At 43.1% G+C, this 19337-nt stretch overlaps 1 protein-coding gene across 1 annotated transcript in view; it reads right to left on the reverse strand.

The window, feature by feature from the left end:
* Positions 1-1829: 1829 nt before the first annotated feature.
* TRABD2A (TraB domain containing 2A) overlaps positions 1830-19337 on the reverse strand; it is a gene marked incomplete at its 3' end in the record, with an annotated part of 80500 nt that continues 62992 nt past the window's right edge. The window contains exons 5-7 of the mRNA XM_084224782.1: positions 12646-12736; positions 5502-5753; positions 1830-2010 (exon numbers count right to left, since the gene is read on the reverse strand). Of these exons, the coding sequence (XP_084080908.1) occupies positions 1830-2010; positions 5502-5753; positions 12646-12736 (524 nt within the window). The remainder of the gene's footprint in view (positions 2011-5501; positions 5754-12645; positions 12737-19337) is intronic.

Here is a 19337-nt window from a genome sequence, read left to right on the forward strand (position 1 = left end):
TTGTAACGGAGAAAAGAAATGAAAACTCTGCTTCAACCACTTTCTCCCAGCGCTTGCAGTGCTCTTTGGACCTGTGCCACAGGAACGAGATGAACTCCTAAGGTCCCTTCCAAACCAAACCAAACCGAACCGAACCAAACCAAACCAAACCAAACCAAACCAAACCAAACCAAACCAAACCAAACCAAACCAAACCAAACCAAACCAAACCAAACCAAACCAAACCATTCTATGACCCCATGTGCCCAGTTTGTCAGGCCTGCAGTGCATTTTTGTAAGTAACCTACACTTCATACAATCTGCTCCCTTCAGGTCACATTCAGGTCAAGAAAAATAAGCTCCAGCCCTAACAGGTCTATGACAAGTGAAAGATCAACCAGAGAGAGAGAGACAAGGGAACCTGGCTGCTGTGAAAGGCAAGGAAGCCAGAACGCATACATCCAGAGTCTTGCAGTACTGTGTGTAAGAAGAAATACACAATGAGATGGTGCTGTCTTCTACTCTAGCCCAGATACATTTAATTCCCCACATTGCTGCTGCTCACTGAGACATTTAGCCTCTCCTTTCTCTGTTTTCCTCAGCAAATGGAGGCTGTGTTCCGGCTAAGCCCTTCTGGAAATGGACCGAAATTTGAGATCAAGAGATGAAAAGCCTGTTAGGAAAGCTGGAACCTTTGCTATTTCTCCTCTGACAGTCTATAGAAAGCTATGAAAAATAACTACTTTTACAGTCAATGGAAAAAGCAGTGAATTATGTGTAAAGGCATAGGGAAAGGAAACCTGAAGGTTTGTTGGCTCACTGGGACAGACGATTACTATATTTCCAAGTTACTAAGCTCCACACAGTAGGTCTAAGTTCACCCATGGGTGAAACTTCAGAGATCTTCCCAGGCAATGAAAGCCTGCTCAGAGATAGCATTGAAATACTGCTCATTAACTGAGTTAAGTGTGATCACAAGAGAATGTCCTGTACAAATACAGAAAATTCAACGCCACTTCCAAGCTGCTTTACATTCAGCAGTCAACAACACAGCACAGGACTTAAAACACTTTGGAAAATCTGAGCAATGAACTTAGTAGAAACTTGCAAGGACTTCTAGAATTTAATCTTAATTGTGCAAATCACCTCTTGAGCGCTTATTTTGGAAGACTCCAACATTATGATTTGTGAAGTTCCCACAATTGTTTTTTTATTAAATGCGCATTAGTTTGCACTTATGAGACTTGCCCAGCCACTAGAGGTTCAGGGGGACCCATCTTAAATAGCAGCAAACAGACAGCAGACACATTCTGTTCACAAGTGTTCACTGTTTTATTCTACTGTAAGTGTTGCCATGAACCTTTATATGTAATCTGGAGCCCTAACAAGCAAGAATCAAAAGCATTACCAGTAGAGACACAAAATACCAACTCTCTTTCCCAGCTGTGCTCATATAATCAAAATATTCTGTTCTAATAAACAACTCAGTGGTGTGTAAATCTTTTTACAAGGCACTGAAGATAAAAAATATGTACTTTAGTTGGGCTCAAACAGCTAAACAACAGCTATGTTATAGCTGCATTATAATCTCCCCAAAGTATTATGGGATAACATGAAATCATTCTTCTGCAAGAGAAGGATAAATAACACTTTCATTAAAATATCTTCTCCTCTATTGGGAAGGTCAAACCAGTTAATAGAATTAATGATCTGGACTCAGGAAAAGGAGGCAGTTTAAGAACACCCCTAAGAATAGGTGTCCCACTCATAGTCTTCTATTTCTTTTTTGCATAAGTTTCTTTTTTTTGATTTTTAAGGCCAGAGTCTTGCAGCTTGTGTCCTCTGGTGTTTCAATGAAGCATTATCTTACGCAAAGTCAAAGTCAGTAGTGGAAGGAAGAGAGAATGGGGAATCTGGTGAGCACTGCTGGTGTCTGTGCGAGCGTGGCTGGACCGTCCGTGGCCCCGGGGCTGGGGCTCCACCGTGATGTAGCCATTAATGATGCGGATCCGTGGAGGAGGATCAGTAGCACTGCAAGGCAAGAGAAGAACATCAGTCCTGACCCAGACCACAACTGCCCAACAGCCACAGAGCAGGAGGTGGTCAGCCTCTGTGACTCACTGTCAGTTTTCCGGGTCCATGCGAATGGCCTCTTGTACAAGTTACACACCGACCAAAAGTCTGTGCCTCCTAAATGGCAGAGAGCTGTTTCATCCCTTCCTCACACATGTGGACAGCTCCCACACCAGCCCACAAGGATGAGGTCCTATCCAGCCAAACAGTGAAGTAGACTTGAAGGGGAACAGTGAAGAGACTGAGGAGGGTGATGACAGCACCAAAATACTGGCCCTGTCTCAAGTCTACTCAGCCTGCTCATTGCTCCCACACAGTCAGTCAGGTGGGTAAGATGACCATATTCCTAACCTCTGTCAGCTAGGCAGAAAATAGATAAGATCAAAACAAGTGCTGTTGCAGAGGAGTGTCACTGCAGGGGCACTTGCTGAGCACAGCTGGAGTGAGGCACCTGTTTTCTGAGTACATCTTCCTCAGCCATGCTTCGTGCACGGCACTTCCTACGGACCCATCTTGTGCCTATACTGTATGATCTCTTCCACAGGTCAGCAATTACAAAGATTTGACATACTTCAAGCAGAGGAAGAATGGCTTCCAGAAACACATCCTAGATCACCACACTTCAGAGTACCTCCCAGTGGTAGAGAGTACTCTGACACTGTGATGAACAAGAACTGAATTAGAGCCCACATCAGCTGAACTCACATAATGGTAATCCATGATGGAGGAGAGAAATTTGTATGCTCCAGGCTGCTAACACCAACTGACCTGAACTGGGGGAGACCACACACCACAGCAGGCCAAGAGTCAGAAGGGTCAGATATTACACAGGTTGTTGTTCTCTTTGGCAATGGACTGAAAGGAATGCTTGACACCACAGCTGTGCGACTGACATACCCCCCAGGACCCCATGGTGCTGTGTAGAACCTGAAGGCAAATATGGACAAAACTAAAATCAAGTCCACCTGGCATATACAAAAACCAAGCAATTTCTTCTGCACCCAATCCCCAGCTGCTGTACACTATTCTTGTCTTACTTCAGTCCACCAAGCAAAAATGCTTTAGGAAATTAAAGGCAATTACTATCCTTTTTAAAAACACTTTACTCTTCCTTACCCAAAGGGCTCCCCAAAAGATCTGAACAATGGCCGGAGAGAAGCCAGCTGGCAGCACATCAAGGAAATACAGCCAGCAGCTGATGCATACAGGGGCACAAACCAAAGCCATTCTGACAAGCCCACTACAACACTACTAAATCACTTGAGCTACACCTTTCACATTTTCAGGCTCACAGGAGGATCACAGAATTATGTAGGTTGGAAAAGACCTTGAAGGTCATCAAGCCCATCTGTAAACCTGAAAGCTGTGAATGGCCCATTCGTAAGAAACCTGACAGCTTTACCTGTGTCTGCACACCCTGAGGAATGTTTAGAGCGAGACGTGCCCTGCACAGGTGAGCTGGAGCCCAGAGGCGCTGGATTTCCCCGGGAAGGGATGTGCCGCGAGGTGGGGCTGTCAGCCCAGCCCGGCCCAGCAGCGGCATGGGCGCTGTGGCAGAGCTCTGCAGACAGCCCGAGCTTTACAGAAACCCAGCGCACGGGTGGGGCTCCTGCCGGAGGGACAGCTGCCTTCCCACAGTGCCGAGGCACTACGGGCACAGCAATCTCCCAGGCATCCTTTGTCTTTCCCAGCACTGCCGTGCAACATCTCCATCTCCAGACGTTTAAGCTCCTCTCTGCTGCTAAGGAGTCACCCCTACGAAGCGGGTGTCACCTAGCACCAGGGTAAGCTTCTAGCACAAAGGACAACTTAAATAATAGGGGAAGAAAGGACATATTAAAAAAAAGAAAAGAAAAGCAGCCTTTCCTGCTCCCATATTTATGCAGGAATTTCCTAGGCTGCCATCATTTGCTTTGCTTTTGCCTCACTACTGCGTGGGAGCACTTAAAATCTAGTATGCAGCCCTTAATGGGCCTTCAATTTGGTCACAGTAGCACATCTTCCCATCTTCCCTCTTCTTCTGAAGGCTTGATACTGCAAGTGCACAGGTGTCTTAGAGCCACTACCCACTGACCTCCCCGAGCTTTGTGGGAGCAACTGCATGCGAAACACTGAATATGGCACTGTGGAGGCACAGGGGAGATTAAGACAGACATTCCTTAGCATTTCAGCTAAACAGATTATCAACAGAAACTCCAAAAATTCATTCACAATCAGCTAATATGAACTACGTTAATAGAAAGTAAATGGTACACTATGAGACAACATCAAGTGTGATCAGTATAGGATTTGTTATAGTGGTGAATCTTGGACTGTGTGTAGGTCTGTCAGAGGACATGCTACATGAGCATTTGTTTCCCAAATACTTAATAGTAAGGCTGAAGGAAGGAGCAAAGAAGGGAATGTGGCCTAAAAGATCTGCCTCAAAGAGAACAGCTGCTGCAGTCACTTGTGGCCAGCCTGAGCCATGTATCACTCATAGCAGTGGTACAATTAGGGATGTGAAAGGAAAGGCATAGGAGAAACTCTGCTGTACTGAGTAACTTGGGTTACTTGGGAGCAGGTAGAAGTATTCTTCAGAGGGGAAAAAACCCAAATAATGTACAAGCTTCATTTCAAGAACTGTCAGACTTTATTCCATTGCCCCCACTTGTCTGGTTGTTCATGATATCACAAAAATTTAATGCCTTCAAGCTGAATATAGCAGAGATACAGACACACAAAGTACAAAAGAAAGCAGATTTGGGCATGTGTGTTATTTGACAGGAGGGAAACATGAAGGTATAAATTCAGTCAAAGGCCCTATTATAGGTAATGAGAGAAATTGGCTTTTGATTTTTTTTTTTCTGTGGGTTGCTGTAGTTCTGGTAAATAAGTAAACTTTTCTGGATGAAAAGTAAGGGATATGTGTAAACGTCTGCCCCACAACACACTAACTTTTTTATACAAACTCTGCTATTCATTAGGGTGTCATGCTTTTTCAGACTGAAATAATACAGAGACTGAAAATGCTGCATGAATATTGCCCAAGTGCAAGAAAAACATATGCCAGGCATGATAGCTTCCTCATATGCAGCAGCTTTCGGTTAATGGTCCAAGGCTTTGATCTGTACCATCCACCACTGGACCCAGCCTTCCATGAAAGAGAGGACTGCCATATGCTCACAATACCTCAAACCCAAATGGAGAATAATCTTGACAAGACTTCCACTTGTTTTATGCCTAGTTTTACACAAATCTAACTATACAAAGAAAAGAAAGAGCTTTTTTGCCACTAAAAGCACAAGAAACCTCGTGCAAATGCTTCAGAAAGAATCACAGCAGTGGAGAAGGTCAGATCATTTCCACAAGATAATCTACCCCTGCAGAAGTTTGAGAGTCTGTATTGAACCATCTCAGTTGAAGTCCAGTTTGACAAGCCATCCTCCCCCTCCCCAGCCATTAGCTACCTTTCTTCAAGGCGAACCCAGAGGTCATTAAATTGTCGCAGTTTTTGCTTCTTCTGCTGTTTTTTCTTCTTCTTTTTGTACTTCCTGTCTACTTTCATGAGCACATCAATGCTGTCAGGGAATAGCAGGTGAGGCAGGAACTCTTCCTCCTCCTCTTCCTCCTCCTTCTGGGGGTGCAGTGGGAGCTCATGGGACATGACATAGGGACTGTGTGATGATGAAAAGGCTAACAAGGTTTTGGGAGATTTTTGGCTGGAAGAAAGAGAGAACACAGATAACATTTAAAAGGGCTTTGAGGCAAAATCCTGTATCAAGGTACATACATATAAAATAGATGTTTCTCCCTGGATGCTCATTTCTCTGCCATGTATTCCTGCTCCCTCTTCCTTAAGTCAATATTGATTTTATCATCAAAATAGTGCTCTTTAGCAAAAAAAAAAAAAAAAAAAAAGAAGAAGAATCTTTGGAAAAGAAGCAGTCTGTGTCAGAGGAAAGAATGCAGTTTGGATAAGGGTGGAGTAACTCTTGGTAATAAGCTTGCATATCTAGAAAGAGACAAAACCAGAATCACTTCTAAGTCAGAGTCAAACCACACTCCTCTAATCTGATGTGCTGCAGAACACAGACCAGATTATTCCTTTCAACATTCCTGCCCAGAGCAAACTAACTTGGGGGAGAAAGGGAAGGGGCAAACAAAACAACTAAAGCACACCAGCTGATGAAACCAGGTCTGGATCAGCACCTCTCACTGGTGGAGAAGATAAGAAACAAGCTAGCCCACACACTATGACCATGGCTACAGAAACACATCTTGAAAATTACTGCCTTTGAAGGAAAGGCTTGGCATACCAGTAACAGTAACCTGGTTGCATGCTGGGCCCAGAGAAGGCTGAGGTTCTCAATGACCTCTATGTCTCAGTGTTCAATGGCAAGTACTCCAGCCAAGCTGCTCAAGTCGGGAAAGGCAAATGGGAATTTGAAGGCCCTAAGCACAATGGAAGACAGAATCATGTTTGAGACCATCTAAAGATCCTGAATGTGCACAAGTGTGTGGGGTCTGCTGAGATTCATCTGTGGGTTCTAAGGAAGCTGGCAGATAAGTTGCTAAGCCACTATTAAGAATTTCTGACAACTTGTGGCACTCAGGTAAAATTCCCAACACGTGGAAAAAGGGAAATATAACCCTCATTTTTAAAAAGGAGAAAGTAAAAGTCTCACCTCTTGTGTCAGGCAAGATCATGGCGCAGATTCTACTGAAAACTAAAACAAACATGGAAAACAAAGAGGTGATAGGTAACAGCCAACAAGGCTTTACCAAGGGCAAACAATGCCTGTTAAATCTGATTATCTTCTCTGATGCGGCTGCAGCACCGATGGATGTGGCAGAGCAACTGCCATTGTCTGCCAGAGTTAGGCAAAGCATTTGACACTGTCCCACACGATATCCTTGTGTGTATCCAAACTAGATGGACATAGCTTTGATGGATGGATTGCTTGGTGGATGAAGAACTGGTTGGAAGGCCGCACGCAAACAACTGTGGTCAACAGCTCCTTACCCACTGATGAGTGGTCTCCCTGCGGGGTCAGTGCTGGCACCACTGCTGTTCAAGATCTTTGTCAGCAACACATACAGTGGGACCAAGGGTACCATCAGCAAGTTTGGCACCAACACCAAGCTCCGTGGAGCAGCTAACACGCTGGAGGGAAGTGATCCCATCCAGAGGGGCCTGGACAGGCTGGAGAGGTGTGTCTGTGCAAACCCCATGGAGTTCAACAAGGCAAACTGCGGGTCCTGTACCTGGGATGTGGCAATCCCAGACATGGCTACAGGCTGAGGGGAGATTGACAGCAGCCCTGAGGAGAAGGACTTGGGGGTGATGGTGGATGAAAACCTTCACATGACTCAGCCATGAGCACTCACAGCCCAGGAAGGCAATGGGATCCTGGGCTGGATCCAGAGCAGTGTGGACAGCAGGGCAGGGGAGAGGATTCTGCCCCTCTGCTCTGCTCTGGTGAGACCTCACTCAGAACCCTGCATCCACCTCTGGGGTCATCAACATAAGAAGGACATGGAAATGTTGGATCAAGCCCAGAGGAGGCCACAACATTGATAAGGGGACTGGACCACCTCCCCTGTGAAGCCAAACTGAGGAAGCTGGGTTTGTTCATGCTGGGAAAGAAAAGGCTGTATGGAGATCTCATTGCAACTTCCCAGTATCTGAAGGGTCCTACTGGGAAGGGACCCTAGAGGGACTCTTTGTCAGGAATAATAGTGACAGGAGTAACAGACACAAGCTGAAGAAGGGATGCATTTGGGACAGGTATTGGGAAGAAATTCTTTACTGTGAGGGTGGTGAAATACTGGAAGACGTTGCCCAGGGAGGTTGTAAGACTTTGAGCAAGCTGGTCTAGTGGAAGGTGTCCCTGCCCATGGCAGGGGATTTGGACTAGATGATGTTTGAAGTCCTTTCCAATCTCTTAACATTGTATGATTCTATGATCAAGGAATCCTTTGGGCCATCTAGTCTGCATCAACTGAAAGCAGATGAGTTTTGGCATCACCAAGTTCACTCTCTTCTCATTTTCTTCTTGATGAAGGCAGACAGTAGAAAGCAGTGGATTCACAGCCTTCACAAAAGATCACATCAGAGGACATGTCTGACACATAAGAGACCAGAGCTCAGCACACAATTGTGGCATTGGCTTCTAGGGTTGAATGTAAAAGGGTGTAATGCTGTTCTTCCACTCAGATAAAGTACACCAATGAGCATGAACTGTTGGTCTTAGTGGGTTTTATGGACAAGTATGGAGGTGTTCATGAAGGGAAGAAACTGAGAAATTGCACCTCTCTCATAAACAGAGCTGAGCTTTGCACAAATTTATAGCAAATAACAAAGCAGTGGGAATCAGGCCTTAGCCTTCCAGCTGCCCAGATCCTGTATTAGGCTGGTAGCATTACTGGGAATTTCAAAGGAGCTCCAGTGAGATACATCACTGAGACTATGGGCATGTACAAACTGTCTTACAAGACCAATCTTGGAAACCCCAAGTTGGGCTCCCAGTAAAAGCTCTCAGGGCTATGACTACTCAGCTTCCTGCAAAGATGATAAATTGCAAAAAACAACAATCATCTTCACCCTTATTACTGAAGCTATTTCTTTATTTCTAGAGCAAGCAACAGTTCATCTATACTCTAAGGCAGGCAGTCTGCAGTGTCCTATTCATTCATGGCTTTGCTGTCCCACATTTCTCATTGTTTGGAACAATTTTCCCTCGTTACTTGTTTATGAGCATCTTCGACAAAACCACAAACTCAAACTGCTCTATGTAACCACAGAATCTAGTAGGAATATCTGAGTGATCTTGAGGGCTACTTCATACAGAGAAGAAATGCAACAGTCTTCAGCAATGAAAGTGCAGACTGGCTTGGGCTGATTTTCAGGAAAGTAACAGAAAACCACAGACCACCAAGCAGAAACCTGCCTTTAACCAATGAAACTCCCTCAGAATTGTGTTCCTTTCTCAGCTTCAATGACATGAAAGGGAGGTGGTCTGGAAGGAGGTGTATTTCAGCATGGGTGCAGTTTTAAAGCTAGCCCATCACTGTATGCACACTTATTTGATAGCAAATACAGTAGTTCCTGCAGAAAGGGAAATGAAGTTGTGGACTAGAATATCAAGAGAGTAGATGGAAAACAAAGATAATTTGTCTTATTCGAAGCAAGGAAAATCAGAGTGATCAAATGTTGAAGTTTATATGAGAAAGTCTGCTGCAAAATGTACCCTGGTTATCAATGTCGTTCAAAATCATTGCAGTGTCACACATTGTCACACTTTATTGCCTCTGAACTGTCATCATCCTTCAGCTCTCCTCCTCAGCTGCTTCACATCATCCACTCTTTAACTCCACCTTGCAGAGTGATGATCTCTCGTTAGCTCTCTCCAGCAACCTGATCTAATCTGTTTCAAGGCCTTCTGCCCATGATTCCCTTTCCCACCACTTCTCTTCACTGTTTCTGTTCCTTAACTAAGTCACAGAGTGGGCAGCACGCTGCCCCTGTCGATTAGAGCACCACGCTGCCTGCAGTCTTCCCTTCTGAATTCATGGCCACACCATGCTGGAGCTCAGCACTGCTACAGGCAGAAGATGACTCCATACTGCATGGCCAGACATTTATTCTGATAGATGCAACCCCAGACACATCCATATACCAAGCCTCCTTTGAAACGTTTCCTGCAGGCAATTCTTCTAGACACCACTGGAAAAGGCACACAGATTCAAAAGCCCATCCTTCTTCTCCCCCCAGGCCAACTTCCCATCACAGCAACTAAGGGAGAGTCAGCAAGCACCTTAATTATGCCTGTGATTGTGTTGAATATTTTACAATATCTAACTACATTCTAAAATCAGGAACAAGAGTTAAGGACCAAAGTGAGTCAGAAGGAGCTTGACTGAGCTTGTGGTACTATTTATAAACTGTCCTCTACAATACTGTCTGCTTGGGGCACCTCTTTTGCCTTCCCTGCCCGGCAGAGAGCAGGGAGAAGGAACCTCTCTGTCTCCAACTAGGGGCATCCATCCCATTTGCTCTGCAGATGGAAAGTAGACCTCAGGCAGCCCTGCCTGCTACAGGAAAATGAGCGTGACTATCCTGCATCCTTATTGGTTCCTACACACATATCTACAACATATCTCACAAAGAACTTTTTGTTTAGCCAGAGCACAGGAAGCAGCAGACTGTGGTGCTACAGTGAAATGTCATGCTGGAGGGAAGGAGATGACTGCAGACTTCCTCCTTTTAGAACCTCTCAACGAATATCCCTATTGTGTCTGACACCAGAGCAGTCATTTAAACTCTCTGTCTCAGTTCAGCCACTCGCCTTTTTATCCTGTCTCAGTCATGAACAGTGAAATAGTCCATAGGTACTGACTGGACTGCATGCAGCACGGCATAGCTGGATACAGTTCCACATTTACATGATTAGCACTCGGTTTACTGTCCCAGGTTGCTCTGCTTTTTGCTCCCAGAACAAGCCCAGGATCGCAATAAAGTGAAATCTTCCTTCCAAGCCCTAGGACCCTGACACACTCTTGCCACAAGTCCTTTCCCTCACCTTAAATGCTCTTTTCCTTTTAACCCATGTTTTTCTTAAAAGGTATTTAATATTTTTCAATCTGTTTCCAAGTAATCCAGAAATGCTAACAGCGAAGTGCCATCTTGTTACTCAGGTTTATGTTCAAGTCTCCAGGGAAGATGTTCTGTCCAACAGTCCTAATAAGAGGTTTAAGATGCAACTGAGGCCAAACTGAGGGCTTTCAAAAGCACAAGAGGCTGCACAATGAAACTCCCACTATGAGGTTATGGAACTGGGTGCCCTGCTACTCCAAGTAACCTTGATACCAACCTTCCTGATAAGTGAAAATCTGTCCTTTATTCAGTTGTCTGCCCTTACAGTTACATCTTTACTGAAGAGTATCAGATCTAGTTTATTCTCAAGTACCTATTAAGCTATCATTCTTTAAGCTTTAAGAAGATGCTACAGCTGTTTTTAGGAATACCTAAGCTAAGAATGAAAAAACAACATGAAAATATCAGTGCAGGCTGGTTTGGGCTTGGGTTTTTTTTTTTGTTTGTTAGTTTTTATCATCCTTGTAAACACTGATACACTGGATTTTCTAGCACAACTCTAGCGTCACAGAATCATTAAGTCTTGTGCTTAAGCACAGGTGTTTCTGCTTGTCAGACCATGTCCCCACTGGCAGAAATAGGGTTATGGGCTGGCATTCATATAATCATGGGCTAAGTCTTGATTCAGTTTTTTTCAGTGCATGAAGAGTTAATGATGTATGTCCATATCAAGAATCATGGCAGAAACCAGAATTTCAATATCATGTTTTCAGACAACAGCAATGGTGGTATAAAGAGAAAGATGAAGCAATCAGAGTATAAGAAAAACAGTTGTTGCTAACTTGCACCGCACTTGTAGAGCCCTTGGCACAGACCAAGACTCAACACTGTGCCTTCTGCACAAATCCTATCAAAAGGCAGTAGTCCTGCCTGAGAGCCCCATATCAGAAATGTGGGGGAGGAGGGACAGAGATGTAAATCAGGACACTATGCCCAGCACAGAAGATAAAAGGAAAACAGTACCATAATTGGGACCAATTCCATATTTTCTCCTTTGTGGTTTTCAGGAGTGAAGAGCGAGTATATCTGACAGCTACATGTTTGGTAAGAGTCTGGAGAAAGGGAAAGCAAAGACTGCAGACCATAAGCTGATGGCAAGAATTCCAGGAAGAGGTGAGTCAAAGCACAAGTAATTCTCGGTAGAGAGTGGAGTAGGAGATTATCTGGCATTCTCTAGTTACTGAAACCATGGAGGTGGATAAAAGCATCCAGTGAGAGATAAAAAGAAGCTTGAAGGGTATATCCCAAAGGACAGCTGCAGGATGAACCAGAACAACAAGTACCTTAGCTTAAAAATACAGAAGAAAACAGGGGACATGACAGCAATCCGTCATAGAGTTTGCAAAGACTCTGGACAATCAGATTCCAGACTGGGAGAGAGTAAACAGAAAGAATAAAAAATAGCAGTATAAAAGAAGAGGATTATTAAAAGGCAGGGCAGTCAAACATATAAAAGAGAGGAAAGAGAAACCTGGGAGCCTGTATGATACAAGACAGCATCCAGATCTGATGAACCAAGCATGCATACTCTGTGGCTGTTCATTTAAGAGTTAAAAACGTACAAGGGTAGAAATTTTATTAACAAGAAGAAGAAGAACAAAGAACCAAAAAAAACAATACAAAAAACCCCAACAAACAAAAAAAACCCCACCAAAAAAAAAACCCAAACCCACAAAAAACCACCACAAAACCAACAACAACAAACCAATAAACCAAAGAGCCCCAACCCCAACAACAAAACCCAAACAAAAAACAAACAAACCAAAAAAACCCCACAAACAAAACCAAATAAAATCCCCTTTCCAAAATAGTTCATGGAAGAGAAAAGCAAACTGCTGGGAAGGACAGAAAAAGCTTAGCTCCCTCTTAGTTTTAATTCCAGCTACCATTCCTACTTCATAACTGTTTAGAAACTCCCCCCAATGGCTGCTCAACTAGATGAAAGCATCCATTACTTGTTGATGGCTTGTCCAGCTGGAGTGTGTTCTACTTCGTACCCTTCTCTCCTCAAAACATCAATCACTGTGTTGTTGCCCATGAAGTGACCTGCAGTTAAAAGAAAAATGACATCAGAACTCACCAACCACATGGAAAGAGGGAGAAGAACAACAAAGTCCTTCCTCATCACAGGAGATGTGCCACACTCAAGGCAGGCAGGCCTTTATCACTCCCCATCAACATGCAGCAGAAACACAGGATCTCTAATGAGTGATTGCTGAACTTTCCCAAGGTCACTCCAATTACTACATTCTGCCTTTCTAAAATGCAGATGTGATTGCAATTACTGTGGTCCCACAGGTTGCTGCATAATGGGCTGCCTAGGGAGGTGGTGGAGTCACCATCCTTGGAAGTGTTTAAGGAAAGACTGAAAGTGTCACTTAGAGCCATGGTCTAGTTGGCATGGCGGTGATTGGTCAAAGGTTGGACTTTATCATCTCAGACATCTGTTTCAACCTGACTCTGATTATCAGGTCATACTTAATGGAATACGAGATGAAGTTTGGACATCCCTGTTCATGAGCAGCAGTGAGTCTACCACTGGTGGTGATGCAAAGACAGTCTAAATCCGGACAGATTTTAACACTCTCCACTCTGAAAGCCAATGACTTAGATCATCAAACTGATCAGCTTCTTCATTATATGCCACTAGGGTCAGAAACTTGACCTCAGCCATGCTGATGAAAGGACTTAGTTTTAGATGGACTTAGATAGTTCTGCCCTTATTCTGTGATTTACATCTCTACTCCATTCTCAAGTGAGCTGTTGTGGCTGTATTTTGGCATTATAGTGAAAAAATGACTACTCAGAGACAGCAGGAGCTTTCCTGACTGTATGCTCTGCTCACAGAATATCTTACACCATCACTCTAACCTGTCATCAGACCAGGCTGCTGAGAAGCAGAAGAAAGAGAGAACAAAGGCCTTGCACACTCCCTCATAGATCCAGCTTTCAGAAAACATTTCTTCATTTAACAGCCTACATAAACTAAAATTGGCCTTTGGCAAATTACTCATTGGAGTTATTCCTTGCTTCCGTAGATGTACACAGTGCTAAAACTGATAAGTAACTCCAGAAGAACTGTTTTCTGATAAAACTGTTCATAAATACATGGCAATAGAACCAACAGAACTATTCTAGTAGCCAGGGAAAGCAAGTTATAAAGAGAATTCTAATAGTGCTGAGAATATCAGGAGACTAAACATAAGGGATTAATGACTTTTCATTCCAAAAGGGGTTGAATGGAGTACTAAAATTCCAGATCCTCACGCCACAACAGCAAACTGCTTATGATGCACCAGCTTAAGGCATGAGTTGGATGGTACCATTTGAGCACAAGATGAGCTTTCCCCCAGAGCCTAAGAGCATAAACCAGTCTAGCTCAAATGAAATCTTTTAACTGAACACTGCAGTGCACAGCCATTGGGTACCGTATTTTCTCATACAGTAATTGGATTTTGCCTCACCTCCTCAGATTAAATTTTGTCTTCAGAAGGAGCAAAGCTTATGTACCATTATGTTGACCTAGTACTGATGGTATCTATTGCTTCAGGATGGCTCAGCTCCAGGTACAGCTAAGCAAGAATTCCATCACATCAGCAAAAATGACCAGCTGCAGGTAGGAACAGGAATGACTGTAATGAAATACTGTAATTGAGTAAAATTAGCTACTGTAAAACAAACATTAGGTATATAAGATGCCAGACCTAGTTTCCATCTCTCACCTTTAACACAGAGGAGAGATATATGCAATGGGAAGGGAAGAGGGATTCATTCCTCCTTCCCTGCCTCCACACAGCAGAGGAAGGGGTGCTTCCAAAGGGTGATCCATTCCTTTTAAATGACAGGGAGGTAGGACAACTTGGACTTGTAGAGAAGTGTCTCTCAACTGACAAGGATAGGGGCAGTGTATATTCCAAGTTCAGATGAGGCATTCACCTCACGCAGGCAATGATGCATGAGCCAAATCTCATTGTCAGAAATGAAAAGCAGTGCCAAGCCTCTGAACTCGTATTTTCCTAATCCAAATCTTTCAGGAGGAAAGGGACACGACATAAAGATCTATAGGTCAATGTACAGTCTTAAAATAATTCTCCTCAAGCCAGTTTAAGAGTTTTAGAGCTTACAGCTACATGGATTTCATATGTGAATGAGCTACTGAATAGTTGCTCATGCCACACCATTAAACATACTACTCCTCCATCAATCTTCAGCTATCCTTGCTCAGAGCAGTGATTTAGAATGGAATGTAGGGAATCACTGTAGCACATGGATGAATCCCATTTCAATCAGTCAACCTGCTTGAATGATTTTCTGCAGCTGGACTCTTTATTTTTAATTTAATTTAATGCAGTGATAAGAATATATTTTTTATCACCATTATCTGTACATACTTTCACAGAATGCCTTTGCTCATTGTTGCCAAGGCAATGAGTTATGTCTGCATGTAAGAGAAAAATGATGGGCTAATATTGTGCAAAAGGGAACGGACCAATTGAATAAATATGTGTAAAAGAGATGTATACAAATACAAACAGGCACGGGATATTAGATTGTTCACAAGATGTGATCAATCAGGAGCCACTCCGGCTAGGAACATAAAGGGCTGTGTGATGCAATATTCACTATCCAGAAGGTGGGCCGTTCAGTCTTCATGAGACAGAGCTTGTTTGTGGCCCAGACGATCTACAGGTTCAACTGAGTGAGATGCAAAACTTTAAAAAATGGCAGAAGGGTGAGGGTTTGAGGTACAGGACCCCATCAGGAGCCTCTCTAGAGTCAGAACTTTTGACTCATTACTGGGGACCACCACAAAAAGCCCCCAGTGGTGTCTGAGAGATCAGATTGTCAAAAACAACAGTAAGAAACACAACAAAGAGTCACTCCCCAAGGTTTACGATGAAGCAGCTATTGCTGCAAGGGAGACTTAGATGATCAGTCACGTGACGGGGCGCAGGCCTCTTTCACCTGTTTTCTATTTTAGCCTAACACACTTGAATGCTCCCCAAAAGAAACGCCCTGGGCTCTGTCCTATCAGAAAGCTTGCTCTTTTCTTTCCGTACATAGCCCTGCATTATCCTCACACCACTAGGTGAAGAGATGCCTCTGAGAGGTCAATTTACTCTGGCAGGGGGTGGGGAGTCATGAATCTTTATTCTTCTGTGTTCAAGCTCAAAGAGAAACTAAGAAGCTGTTGTGTGGACCAGCTCAGCCATGCACTCTACTGGAGAGTAAATAAGACCCAGGCGTTTAATCTGCACTGAAAGGAGATGGCATGCAGGGACCACAACAGGCAATATGCTCAAAGAACAACGCAGTTGGGCCAATGTGCACTTACAGACTTGACCAGGCATTGTGTGCTTCTGACCTTCCTCAACAGCCATACCCAATCCTGCAGAACACAGGCTCCTACTACTGCCCTGAAACCTGCGTCTCCTGCTTGCAGCTTTTACTGTCAGCACTTGCAGGGCTGCTTCTGTAACCGTGCCAGTTTAGATAGGTTTTATCTAGATGACTGGGTCTCAGCAGAGATTGTTGAGCCATTGTGAGTCTGAAATATTTCTGCCTCTAGCAAAAGGAACTAGGAAATATTGCAAAGCAAAGGCTCTGTTTCTGTTAATAAATTTTAATTTCTCACTGAAACCAAGTCTGTAAGACTCATCAAAACTATACTCGTCTCTGAATTTCAATAAAATTGACTATTCCAAGCAGATAAATGAAGTTCTTTGACCTCTTAGAGTCGTGTAAAAGCAAAATCCCCAAGTATACTTAATTCTTTGTTTTCTTTAGTAGAAAGATGGCACTTCCCATGCACCCCAAAAGCATGTCAAGCCCTCAGCATTTACAAACATCCCAAGACAATGAATCACTGGACATACATGTAAAGACCCCAAACTGTTTGTTAGGAAACCTGATCTTGACTGCTGACTTTCAAGATGTTGTGGGAACAACTGAAGCACAGAATTATAGCACTTCAATCACAAAACAGCACAAATTAGTCCAGCCACTGGGGACATCATACAGCTGGATGTTAATTTGGACGACAAGCACTAGAATGGACTTTTGGGGCCAGAATCTCTATGCGTCACTGAAACAAATACTTTAAAGAAAGTTTCAGAGGTATGGATCTTACAATTACTTGGAAACTTCCTGGAAATGCCTATGGCAATTATCATCTGCGTTCATTCTTCATAACTTTGCCTTTAACATAAACACACTTATACTTTTTAAGTACATACCGGGATGCAGAACTTGGAGTAATTTTAACCCAGATAGTACAATTATGGAGGAAAAAAGCTAGACAAAATATTTAAAGCAAAAGAAGGAAAGCAGGTGATATGATCAATTAAATTACAAATCAGTTTCCTTCATACATATGCTTTCTGCACACACTTTTCAAGAAGAAAACACTGTTTTCAAGCATGTGTACGATATACCCAGGTGTAGCGAGTTCACACTTCACTTCTCCCAGAATCAGGAGTAGGAAATTTTGCAGTTACCTTAGATAATCCAAGCAACATATGGAAAACAGAGATCAGCCATAAGTGGCTGGAATTCCAAATCTGCCATTTAAGTGTATTAAATGCAAAACATGTAATACTAAACCCAGTAAATTCTTGCTTCTCACAGTATTTCCAAGTCCAGAAAAGTCCAGGTACCAGAACAGAAACCAAAGGACAAAGAGCATGGTAGTCTCACAAATACTGCAGGGAGAAGGAAATGACAAAGATTGAAAGGGATGGGGTGGCACCAGTGATGCTGTAAGTCAACTTAAAGAATCCCTGAATTCACCTTAGGTGTAGGGGTATAAGGATGTTGCATTAAAACACTCTGCAGGCTTGCAGGTCAAATCCCATACAAACAGCCCTCCCACGACTTCCTGTATTTTTCAGACTGTAGACCTCCAAACAAAATCCTTCCTTTGATTACCTACAAGATGAAATATTAATTAAATACTACTCCATAAACTTTGAACCAAGGTTTTATCCTACTGAGATGATGATAAGGGTCTGTCCACAAAAACATGATTTCCTGGAAATCTTTTATTAGTACAAAGCCTTAGTAGACCGTACTTCACTACTCTTGAACCAAACAGGAAAATCTGGTGGGTACTACTGCGGAACAGAGGTATTCTCTGTGCTCCAGAAAATACTTTCCCTAGACATGCAAAGGCTTAAAGAAAATGCCTCAGACTTAAATTCACTCAGGAGGAAAAAATATAATCTTCCATTTCTTCAAAAGTGATGTGGTTTGCTAATCAACTCACCTATGTAACTTCTCAAAGTAGTAGATGTTGTGCAAGCAGCCTTGTACGACATGGCAAAAATGGTCTAATACCATGGAAATGAAGCATGTGGAGTTACAATTTACATGAGCCAAAATGAAGGCATTTTTCTTGTAAAAGATAAGAAGATATTCATCTACCTGTTTCTGTTGATATTTAGGCCTCTCAAATGTAACATGTGAGTATTTTTTAACACAGGGATTCCCATTTTTACCCTAGGGCAAAGTCAAACATCCTGACAATCCCCAAAAAATAAAGTTAGAAAAAGCATTTTCACTGATTACAAGACTGAATTTATGGCTAAATTAACACAGAAGAAAAGTTTACATGCCCATATTGCTTGTTTTGTAAAAAAATTAGTGAAGAAAAACAGTTTGTAGGCAGGCAGCCTTAGCCACTGTGTATCCATTTACTGAGAGTTTTGCTTAGAGTATGAGACCTTTTACAGAGGTACTATGATAGCAGCCAGCACTATGTTACCCCTACGGGAAGGAATTACCAGTGTAATACCTGAGCTACACTACTCACAGACACCTCTGCCACTCGACCTGCTCCCATTACACACCATTCCTTCCTTTCCTATAAAAAAGTTATTAAGGACTTGAAATTCCTCTAGCTCAAAACACGTATGACATGATGAAAGTTTTCCCACATTAGTTGCCCAGTAAAGGCAGTAATGGACAAACCCAACACTGATAAGAAGACTGTCAGTACCTGAGCAGAAACAGCACAGTATTTTGGTCTGGCTGATTTTGACAGCTACACTAATATATTAGAACAGATGTTACTGCCTCTAATGGAGAAATGCAAAGCTTTCTTCATTTCGTTGTCAGAGATGTCAGGAGTAGTGCCCTTCATGTGAACCCTGCGGCGCTGGATGTGGGTCCTGCCTCCACACCACATTATCTTTCCCCTTCAGGGACTGTTGTTCTAATAAACCCTGTCATTAGCATTCTGAAGACTCAAAGAGCCTACTAAGGAAAACAGTCTCAAAGCTGCTGGGTTGTATCTGGCATTCTCAGATTACAGAGGTACAGGCACACCTTCAGGCACTCAGCCTTTCCTCCCACCCAAGGAAGTTAAAATGCTGCTGCATTCCAGGGGCAGAAGCATGCAGGCAATCAGCAAGCCCTTTGAGCCCAGGGAGCAGTGAGGTGGCCCCACAGGACTCATTTAATCTGTTTTTTAAATCTATTTTATCACTACGTTGTCTTCCTGCCCCTCCCACCAGCTTTTTTTTTAACTTCTTCCAGGTTCCACAAATATTCACCCTCTTACAGACTTTTAATGAACTTACTCATTAAACATTTCAAATCTTTTACATAAGACATAGGTTAATCTACATTCCCTGCGCAGCACATATCT

Source organism: Fringilla coelebs, assembly GCF_963513975.1.
Source record: "Fringilla coelebs genome assembly, chromosome: Z".
Lineage (NCBI taxonomy): Eukaryota > Metazoa > Chordata > Aves > Passeriformes > Fringillidae > Fringilla > Fringilla coelebs.